An 11,250-nucleotide genomic window follows, 5' to 3' on the forward strand; every position below is an offset into this window, starting at 1 on the left:
CAATAAAGAGAAAAATGCCACAAAGTCATCAACACAAAAAGCAGGAAAAGAAATAGAGACAGAGTTTCACCAGTGGCAACAAATCACCTTTTCCCCATCTAAATAGAGGAAAGCTGTGGATAACTCCTTCAAAGAAACACCTTCCCTTAACAAATCCAACACGCAAGAGCTGAACCATGTGAGCATCGGTCTGGTTCTTGTATAACCAGAGAATCATTTCCAGTCTTTGAAATCAATGGTTGTGAAAAGATCTTGACAAAGCGAAAAGGCTGTTCGGGAAAGGAAATGACATAATGCCCATTTTCTTCGTGCATGGCAAAGCTCATTGCTGAGCAAAAAGATGCTGCTGAAAGGCAAGGAAGCCAACAGTGAACAACAGCTTCAGTGTTCAGTCAAGAATGAACTGGTCGATTATTGTCAGCACTGTCCTCTGCAAGAAACAGTGGTGTTATTAACAACCAGCAAAATCCAAACTGGTGACAGTTTTACAATGCAAATTCCAAACATTTCCCACTGATGAAATAACAGAATGAAAATTCTCTCGTGAGTTATGTTGATGCTTGTGAGACCACGAAGTTATCTGGAAGAAGCAGCTAGTGGTAACAGAACTTTTCAGCCATATTCACTCAAGAGGTGGGAGGAATGCAGCCAGAACTGGCTTTGTACTTATTTTCTATTGTATAGACATCTGTCATCTTCATTTTGTAATGTGCACAAGTTCATAAGTAACTCACAAAACAATTTCAGAAGACTATATATAAACATTCAAAAATAACTAAATAAATAAAACATTCAATGTCAGGAATCATCAAAACAGAGATGTGCCTTAAGTAGTCATAGCTCTGCATTTGTGTTCCATATGCTGAAAATTATATGGTTTCATGACCTGTAGAGAAGTAAAGGCTGGGCAATGAGATATGGCAACAATTGTTCTGCTTGTTTCTAAAACTGGAAAAGATTTTATTAAATTGCACAAGTTGCACATGGAAAAAAAAAGTATCTAGAACCTGTGATTAAGGTAGTCAAATGCTGTTTCTGAGAAATTCTGTTTTATCTCTGCATCTGAGATGTTCACCTAATTTTTCAGAAGTGGTCACCAATTATGTCTTTTCCACTGTCTTGGCTGATCTACCCAGTAGTCTGCACTGTCAGTGGACTTAAAAGGATCTGAAAATACAGAGTACTATATAATACCTTGAACTCTTATTAAACAGATCTTGAATGCATCTTACATCTAAAACTACGGGATATTAAATCAGTGAGTAAACTGATCGCTTCTCCACACAGATTTCTTCAGATGACTGTGAAGAGAGATTAAGATTTACGAACACTTAAATACCCAATTGCAAAGGACCAAAGAAAAGCTCAGAAAAATTAATACTACCATCTTCACAGCAGAGTAAACTGGCGTAAACACAGAGTCACTGAACAAAAGGTAATAGAAAGCTATTCATGAATGCTGTGTGTTAAGTGAGCACTTAACTTCTGAAATAAATACTCATAAATACCTGATCTAAGAGGTAAGTATAACTATAAATAAGTATATGAACGTACTTGCACAGATTACTCAAATTCTATCTTTAACCTTTTGAGTGTATGCCTTTGAACCTTAACAACTTCTTTTAACTTGGGAAACCTCTCCCCCTTTTTCTTTATTTTTGAAGAGGAAGAAGAAGAGTAAAGAATGAAATAGTGACTTCAGTGAGATGTTTCTTTTAAAATCCATAGAGAAACAGTTTCTCATGTTCCTGATATATGCTGGGAATAATTCTGCTTTTCAGAGAGATTGTATTTTTAATTGGATTCTGAGAAGCTGGTAAAACTGACAAAGAATGGAAAAGGAATTTTGGAAGGCTAGGACTGCAAAGATACCTGTGGCATAAGAACAACAGTCTTTTTTTTAAAAAAAAAAAAAAAAAGTTAAAAAAATAAATTTCAAAAAATAACTATGTAGCATCTTTCCTTCAAAGGAACAGAAGTGTGCCAAAACTGTAGCAGGAGTAGAAAAGACCCTACCAAAGTAAATCAGAAAGTTTATATTGCCTTGGGAGTGACAGGAAACATAGTAAGGTGAATGTAACTGTATCAGAAATCCTATACAAAGAGAAATGTGATGGACTAAAAAGGAGATACAAAAGTATTTAGGGATAAAGTTAGAAAGACTAAGGCAAAACCACATTTTATTTGGCAACAGACAAAGAAAACCCTAAAAAAGAGGTTCTTCATATGTATTTCAGAACACAGAGAGGAAGGAAGCTATAAACCCATTATTTAACTGGAAAGTTAAAACAAACCAACAGCTGACTGTAAGACAACAGCAGATTTTAACAGTCTTCACAAAGGAAAAAACTCATCTAACAAAGTGGGAAAAAAAATTAATATTAAGGACAGTAAGGATTTCTTAAGAACAATTAGATGTGTTCCTACATGACGCAACTGAAGAATTAATTGCATTCAAGTCAGAAGAGGCTTTGCTTTAGAGTAGTTTAAGAACTCAGGAAAGCAAACTAAAGGGACAGGCAGCAAGGTCCCAGAGGATGGTAAAAGAGCACACACAGCAGCAGAAGTGAGAAGTGGAGAAAGCAGGAACTGAGTTACAGACCAGACATCGCAGCTCTCATACTCAAAAGTTCTGGAACACACTACAGAAGGTTAAAAGCTAGTTTGAATTTGTTAAGAACAATATGTAGTCTCCTTTTTGAGATCAGCACAGTGGTTGATCTCTTCAATGACATTCTCAAAAGCAAAGGTGGCGACCTGGTCTTAACAAGTAAGCCACAAGAATGAGAAAACAACATCCTGGTTGCAAAACTACACTGAAAAATACCTGTTCAGCTAAGATGACATATCAGGCATCATACAGGAAATCACAGCCAAGTTTCCCACATGATCAGATTTTCAGCAGCAAGTTACAAAGTGACTTACTAACAACTCCACCACACTGATTAATATACACACAGAGTGACATAAACACAAGAGAAAATGTCAGTGCTTTTAGAAAGCAGGATTAAAATAATTTTAACATAAAAGAGAGATAGTCTAAACTCAGTGTAATTAAATTTAATAAGGAGATATACAGATGCAAATCACCACTTTGAAAGGGTAACAGTGAAAATACTACAAAGGAAAAGTGATTGGTTTTACTCCATGAATACTGTAGAAAAGTTCCCAGCTTAACCTGCAGTAAGGGACACTTAGAATGGGTATCAGGTTAAAAAAACAGAATAAACAGAGTAAAACTAGAGAAATCCCTGTTTCTGGAACTTTTTTAAGGACTAGGTTAGACCAGCACCCATATACATGACCCTGCCTCAAGTCACAGCTCTGGCAGGGGTGCAGGCACAGGCAGCTAGCTCAGTCCTGGCATGGGAGCCAGCTAACCAAACAGGACACAAGACACCGCTAGACAGGAGCTGAGAGATTGCTGGAGACAGCCTGTAACCGGGAGAGATGCTGAAAAAATTTACAGACAGTGCCCTGAGGGCTGACTGACTTCCTGAGAGGTTAAGGTCGAGTTATGTCAAAAACAGAACCCTAGAAGCAGCTAAAGGGCAGGATGGAGGACCTCCAGGGAGGGGACACATGCCCAGCTAGCACATCAGGGTGACCACACCAGGAGTGCCAAGTACTGCTGAGCTCACTGAGGGAGTGCTGTCAAATTTGGTTATGATTTAACAACACTGGAATCAACAGGGAAAACAAACTAGGGATATGCTGGTCATTGGGAAGAAGACTGGGATGGAGGAAGGAAGGTATGAAGGTGGCAAAAAGGAAAGTGAAGAAGGAGGAAAGGGATAATAAGCACAGGTGAACAGTACCTACCAGGTAGCCCTGCACTGCTCGTCACCGCAGCTTAAACAAGGGCCCTGCAAAGCCTGTTTTTCTGACTCCATCACAAGAACCAAACTTGCTTCTGCTGACAGGAGAACTGGGGCTGGGAGGGAGGTGGGATGCCCTACCTGGCAAGAAGGAGGATGCCAAAGTAGCAGGCCAGAGCATCTTACCATGGCCATGTTGGTGCTTGTTCATCCCCAACTTTTTCCTAGTAGCCTTGTGAAGTTCCCTTTCATCCCTTCCAAGACACTTTTGTAATGTCAAGGGGGCAGCACGTAAGTCCTACAACTCCCTTCATCCCTAACATGTAAAAATAATTTCCAGAATTTCTCAGGGACAAACTGATCTATTTCTTACCTGCCCTGGGGAATGTCACTAAGCTACAGTGCTATGGAAAAGCATAATTTTTTTGTATTGGCTACTCCACAATAATTTCAGTGAAATGTATGGATTAATGCCAACTTCCCTCTTCACAAGTAACTAAATCCTTTGACAGCTGGGATATATTTTCAGCAGTCTTTGAAGCAGATGGAAGAGATGGTAAATCATGAAGTGGAAGACTCCAACATCTGAATAAAATTATTAAATATTCACCAAATAAAATATTCACCAGACAAGTGATAACTAAACAAGTAAATCTGTGGTAAACATTAACAGAAAGTTTTATGGGCTCTGGATACATCACAACCAATATTTTTAGACAAACCCTGAGAAGTGTGCCCAGGTGGCCAAGAAGGCCAATGGCATCCTGGCTTGTGTCAGCACTGGCGTGACCAGCAGGGACAGGTAAGGGATCTGAGCCCTGTGCTGGGCACTGCTGAGGCTGCCCCTCATTGAGTGGGTTCAGTTTTGGGCCCCTCACCCCAAAAAGGCCATTGAATGACTCGAGTGTGGCCAGAGAAGGGCAACGGAGCTGGGGCAGGGTCTGGAGCACAGGTCTGCTGGGGAGCGGCTGAGGGAACTGGGGGGGTTCAGTCTGGAGAAGAGGAGGCTGAGGGGAGACCTCATGGCCCTCTGCAGCTCCTTGACAGGAGGGTGCAGAGAGGGAGGATGAGTCTCTGGAGCCAAGGAGCCAGCACCAGGCCCCGAGGGAATGGCCTCAAGCTGCCCAGGACAGGGTCAGGCTGGCTCTGAGGAAGGATTTCTTTGCAGAAAGGGCTATTGGTCGTTGGAATGGGCTGCCCAGGGCAGGGGGGGAGTCCCCATCCCTGGAGGGGTTGAAGAGTCGGGGTGACCCAGCGCTGAGGGATCTGGGGGAGTTGGGAATGGTCAGGGTGAGGGTCATGGTTGGGCTGGAGGAGCTCCAAGGGCTTTTCCAGCCCAGATGATTCCGTGATGAGCATTTAATTTCAGTTTAGAATATATTTTAAGCAAAAATTTGTTTCATTTACAATATGGTAAAAAGATCTTCTCAAATATCCAAAAATTTCAATAAAAAGCAATATCTGAAATTCCCTCAGTTCTGTAATTAATTAATTTCTTAAATTTTACTTGATATAGCTGAAATTTATCTGCAATTCTACACTGAAACAGAAGTGAAGCAGTCAGAAGCCCTCTGGTCATCTTCAAGGTGGTAAGGGGAAAAAATGCTCAATGAAGAACATCTGTAACAGACAACTGAACAGTTCTGAAAAAAATCCTGCTATATACTTTGCATCTTATTGGAAACTCTTTGGATCCCTGATCTGATTCTAAACATCTGTGAGTGCAATGTGCCCTAATATTCTCTATGGGAGTATCCTTAGTGCTCATGCTACTTAAAACATCCATTGAGATGTCAAAAAAAAAAAAGTCAGAGTAGCAGCTGCTGAAAAGTATCTTTACCAGTCACCACACAATCATTTTCTCAGAGACTTATGGCCAATATTAAGTCACTCTAGAAACAATACATAACATTTGCTAGACTATAGATGCAATGAAAAGGTCACAAATCTGGTAACTCCGGGAATATATTCTGTTTCTATTTGGAATTAAATATTTGCTTGACAATATTTTATACTCGCCAGTTTTTCATCAAACTACCACTGTTCTAACAAATACCGCATTTCATCTTTTACTTATCAAGAAACTGGTATTAACTATCTTCTAGCATCCTATTGCCTTCTGTGTAAGCATGGACATCATACAAAAAAAACCAAAAAAGTAACACTGGTTTGTGGCATTCAATCTGAAAAACAGTAGTGTTTTACTATACAGACAGTGCTGGATTCTGCACAGCTGACTGTTGGTAATCTATCACTGCTGAAGTTCTATTGATATAGTCACTGAAACGTGCCACATACTTCTGAAGTCCTGTAGCTGACACCTCTCAAAAATTTGATACCAAAATAGTGTGGAAAATAACGTGACAAGTATTTTCATTGTAAAACTTCCCAAAGACTTTCACTAATTAGATGTATGCAACTTCATTAAAATAAAATACAGCTACGGATGGCATAAAAAAGCAGAGTAAAGACTGGACTTCAAAATTACAGAAAAAGCAGCATTCAAACATACTTGAGCAAATCCCTACAACTTGGCAAAACAACTCAAGATGCTAAAAAACTGTCTCTAGTAGGAATGGGCAAGGAACCACATAGACCCTAATTCTGACCCAAATGTGGTTCCAGATGAGAACAACATACCAGGACAAAACATGGCACACTCAAAGAACCATGACTATTACCAGGCTCAGGACTGTCAGAGAGAAATGTTTAAAACAAAAATATAAAAATGTTCGTAAGTTCTTTTCTCACATATCTACATACTCCTACACTGCAAGCACAGCTTCTGGCACAGAACACAGATTAGTCTGAGTTTCCTCTCAGCGATGCCAAGTGGTCACTGACTTCCAGGAAGATAAAGATATAATCACATGGCAAACACTGAGCAACGTAATTGCTACCTAGGCAGATTTAAGAGCATTTCCTAGCTGCAGAGTCTGACCACACTCAGAAGAAAACTGGGTACACATCATCTGCTCCATGAATCCCCGCTCTGAAGCGCAAGCTGGGCATGTAACTGCAGAGAAGCACCATGGTACCATCCAGAAAGAAATCCCCCAACCTCTGGACAACTTAGGAAAAGAAGATGGCAAGCTGTATCGCAGAGCTCTCAACCCACAGTCTATGTGCAGCTAACCCGAGCCATCTCACACTAAAACCCTCAGCAATCAGAGGCACAGGAAGGCAGAACACTCTCTACTACACAACAGGGCAACTAAATGCTTGCAGATGCACGTGTCATAGTCTGCCTCCACCAGAAAGCTCACCTACAAAGAAAAGGTTTATAAGTCAGCCACTGCATCCAGCCAGCAGACTGCATCCCAAATCCACCTAAGTGTTGACACTGGAGCCACAGAGATCCTGCCTCCAAATTTGGCCAAATTCCCAATCTCGGGTGTCCTGCTGCAGTATTAAGTCTTTCATCTTGATTTTTACTGTAAATGGTAAACAACTTTACGATGGTTTTCCCATTTACACCAGCCATAATTTATCAGAGCGCTGATTTTAAATTTTAAATCAACTCATAGTTATCTGTCCTTACATAACAGCTTTCTTCTTTTAGATCTAGCTGCTGTCTGTAACTCTAGACTACAGAACCAGAGGTTGCACAATGAGAGCTTTCACTGTTAAGTTATTAATACCAACATCTTGGTGGTTAACAAAGCAGTAAGCAACTCTGACTTCCATCTTACTCTTTGCAACTTTCACCTTACTCTTTCTATACATACAGCTTTGCAAAATTTTTATTGCAACTCACCAAAATTTCTCTTTGTTCTTCCAGATTTTTTAAGAAGTTTGAAAACTCATGAAGTGACGCATCTGTAACACAAAACCAGAGGAAAAAAAAAAGTTTAACTATGTTGTAGGATGGCATGGCAAAATATAGCCACTTATAGTCACTTCTACCTACCTATGCATCTTTCATCATCTGTCTCCGCATCACCAATGAATTCAAATTTAAAGTCTCTCAGAGAATGGGCAAATTTTCTCTGGGCTGCTGAAAGGTCTGCAAGGGAAAAAAGCACATATTGAAGGTTAGGGAATCATTTTGAGAAGGCTGGAAGATCCCCCTAACCCTAGAATAATGAACTTTTACAAGAAACTCTTCACACAGGTCTGCCTAAGGACATTACAAGCCATCCAATATTGTCTGATCCTCTTCTGATCTCATCTGGGAATCTGTTGCGCAGATTTCAGCTATATAGTAGGAAGCAAATATGATCATGTGTACCATATTAGACCTATTCTTACACTTCACTAAACCACAGTTTAGGACACAGGCCATACTAGCAGATCTGTACCTACAGAAGTTTAAGGCACAACTCCCAGAGTAAATTGTGCCAGTTGTATCACTCTGCTAACCTAAATTCACTAGCATGTGTCTCAGCATTTTAGGATTTTCTATATCCTTTACTTGGATAACTCTGCTAGTGAAACATTTATACATAAACCAAATTTAAAGGTATTGTTGCAATGGAACTAGAAATTCGATGGAGCTAAACTATGCCAAAAGTTATTTAAGTTAAATTCACAGCATTACAATTAATTTTGTATAACAACTGCTTCGTAACATTCCTATAATATTTTCTTCAACCCAATTTTTACCTATTAGCATTTGACAATTTGGGGTCAGAGGGCTGCACTCTTACATCCCTCAAAGTAATCAGACTCTACATTCAGCCATAATATCATCATTATAAACCCTTATTATTTATAAAGCTGTAAGCAAGCAGTGTACACAGACTTTTCTGTTGTGCTGACATATGCAGGTTGCAGTTCTGGAGTTCACACGTTCTGGAAGGATGGAATTGCTCAATGGGGAAAAAAAGGATGCATGCCCTGGTACACTCCTACCCAGAAGTAAAGGTTTTACTCACATTTTTGTTGTCAGCCAAGGCTAAAGACAATTTGAAATATTTAGTTAATCCATAATCTTTTTCTTATCACATGCAGTTCCAAAGGGCTAAGAACAACTCTTTTAATGAGCCAGCTAAGCATTTTCATTTTTAATATTAACTGAAGCTAAAAGACTACAAACTTGGGGTTTTTTGCTGTTCTTGTTTTGTTTTAAAATACAACTTTATGACAGGTCATACATCCAACACATTGTTTTATCACGTGTCATAGTCAAGTACACAACTTCGACATACAGTGCTGCACTGAAAGTTCAGTTCAACCACTTAAAAGGTTAAGTCACATACAAACAGAAAGACACAACCAAAAATGGAAAAAAAAAAAAAGCTTTCTGTTCCGTGACATTCCACATTTCTTTCTTTTCACCCATTTCTCATTAGACCTTTCCTCACATACATGTAAGAGCACTGCTCCCTGTGATGCAGTGCTGCCAGGTTCTCATCTCCCTTTTGCCACTGCTCCTAAAGCCTGTACAGGTACCTTTCAACACATGAAGATGCTGCACAGGGTTGAAGGAAGAATGATAAGGTTAAAGGAAAAAGTAACATAATTCCCACATGAAACGAAACATGGATATTTTAACTCAAACATCTTGTGCGCTAAAAGGCTGTTCATAAAGCAGGCAGCAAAAGAAACAAGTTCTGCCAGCTCTGAAGGCCTTAAATATGGAAAATAACAAGTTTCTTAAACATCTAATGTTATGCTTATTTGTGAGCCAAGTCACAACACAAGTTTATTTACAGCAGAATGGGTCCAACAACACACACTCTCTCAAACTTATTTAATTTTCTTGAATCTGATAATCCTCAACCAAAGCCCTGTCATATGAGAGCCAGTCCCACGCTAGAGAAAGGAACCAATTATTACATTTTCTCCCACTTGTAGAGGTGAAGTACACAAGTAAAGTTGAGCAAGGTACATGTTAGGAGAAAGAATGCAGCCCTGCACACACGCATGCATGCACCACTCCCTTTTCCCCTTCACAGACTGAAAGGGTACTAAAATACTGAAGTAGGCTATGGGCTTTAATGAGCCTTTACAGAGCGGTGCAAAACAGCCTCCGGGGTGACTGCGTTTTCCTCCTCTCCACCAAAAGCCACCTCTCTGATGACAGCGACAGCAGACAGAACCTGTATCTACACACCGACTCTTTCAGTGCAAAGTCCAACATCTTCAGTCATGTTGAGAAGGGGCCGAATCAAAACACAGAGCTTCTCACAGGATCAGAAAGCCACATTCATGCATTTTTCTTCACTGAATCTGCTAAAGGACTGGAAACTACTGACCAAAGGGCTGGAGTAGGTGGTTGGAAGCAGTAACCTTTTAACACACCAAAGGCAGATTTGCGGAGTTCTTGTATTAAAGCCATGAAGACACATTAAATCTTTGCAATGTCTTTCCACACATCATCTCTGAAATGTTTAAGAACTGTCCCAAAAAATTTTGAGAAGCATTAAGAGGTGGAGGGAGGTTGAGGGTTTGGGACACAGAAGAGTGACCTGATGGGTCAAGAAAAGCTGCAGATACCTGGCTATTGAACCAACACCTAGAAGAAAAGACAATGAAATAGGAGGAGATTTTTTCTGATGGATTTTAAGAATCTGGCACTTCCAAAGGCAAGAAGCCACTAGAGCAAAATAAAAACCAACCACATGTTGCAAGATGTAACTGGGAAGAAACAAACCTCCTGAATGGGGTAAGAACACTCCAGTCATTTGGTTCAACAGACTGCTGCAATGATCAGAGTCCTGACTCTTGCCAAAATTAAGATTTTAAGTTCTGATTAGTCAGCAGATATTAACTACAAGATTCATCCTCAAGTGTTTATGTATCATCCATCATTCTTGTTTCATTTTAGCTAAATTTACATTTAAGGTCACCTTCCATTTTCATTCCCTACATCAAAATAGCAGTGGTCTAACAGAAAACTAACACCTTGCTGGGCAGAACCACTGGTACCAAGCTATTCACAAGAATGGAAGAGTCTCTGGTCTGCCTTTGGCTAGACCAAAAGAAACAAAACTTGAATATGAAGTAGAGATGGAGGAAAACTTTGTCAAAAGTTCAGAGCAAGAATACTGAACTCATTTTGCTACAGCACATGAAGAATTACGAGGATGGTGGCTAGACTCAAAATGATAACAGAGTGTCGTGTTGGATTTTCTTGCTGCCTGGCAAACCATGGCCAGAGCCAGACACCTGGAACCATCTGCAGTCGAACCTTCCACTGTGGGGCAAACAGCATGAAACTGGTCCAGCCTTTACCCTGAAAAATCCCACATATCCTACAGTACATACAGAGATGTTCACATATTTATAAGCATTTATAAAACTCTAGAAAAACAAATTAGATGCTGATATCATCATAAATACTATACACTCTTACTATTGTGTTCCAATTTAAATCTTGAGCATTGTTGCTCAAGTTGGAAATTTCATAAATGTAACTTGGCTTTCTTCCATTCTGTGTCAGAAGACCTTTAGTACAGCAAAATTATTCAGCTGGCACTGACAGATA

At 39.9% G+C, this 11,250-nt stretch overlaps 1 protein-coding gene across 3 annotated transcripts in view; it reads right to left on the reverse strand.

Annotated features, from left to right (window-relative positions):
* The window catches only part of ARHGAP10 (Rho GTPase activating protein 10), a 130,820-nt gene that overhangs the window by 105,952 nt on the left and 13,618 nt on the right, over positions 1-11,250 (reverse strand). For all 3 annotated transcript variants that reach the window (XM_026848015.1, XM_026848016.1, XM_026848014.1), the window contains exons 2-3: positions 7,729-7,824; positions 7,576-7,637 (exon numbers count right to left, since the gene is read on the reverse strand). In XM_026848015.1, coding sequence (XP_026703816.1) covers positions 7,576-7,637; positions 7,729-7,824 — 158 coding nt within the window. The remainder of the gene's footprint in view (positions 1-7,575; positions 7,638-7,728; positions 7,825-11,250) is intronic.

The sequence above is a fragment of the Athene cunicularia genome (genome assembly GCF_003259725.1).
Source record: "Athene cunicularia isolate RWA chromosome 4 unlocalized genomic scaffold, athCun1 chr4_part2, whole genome shotgun sequence".
NCBI classification, from domain to species: Eukaryota; Metazoa; Chordata; class Aves; order Strigiformes; family Strigidae; genus Athene; species Athene cunicularia.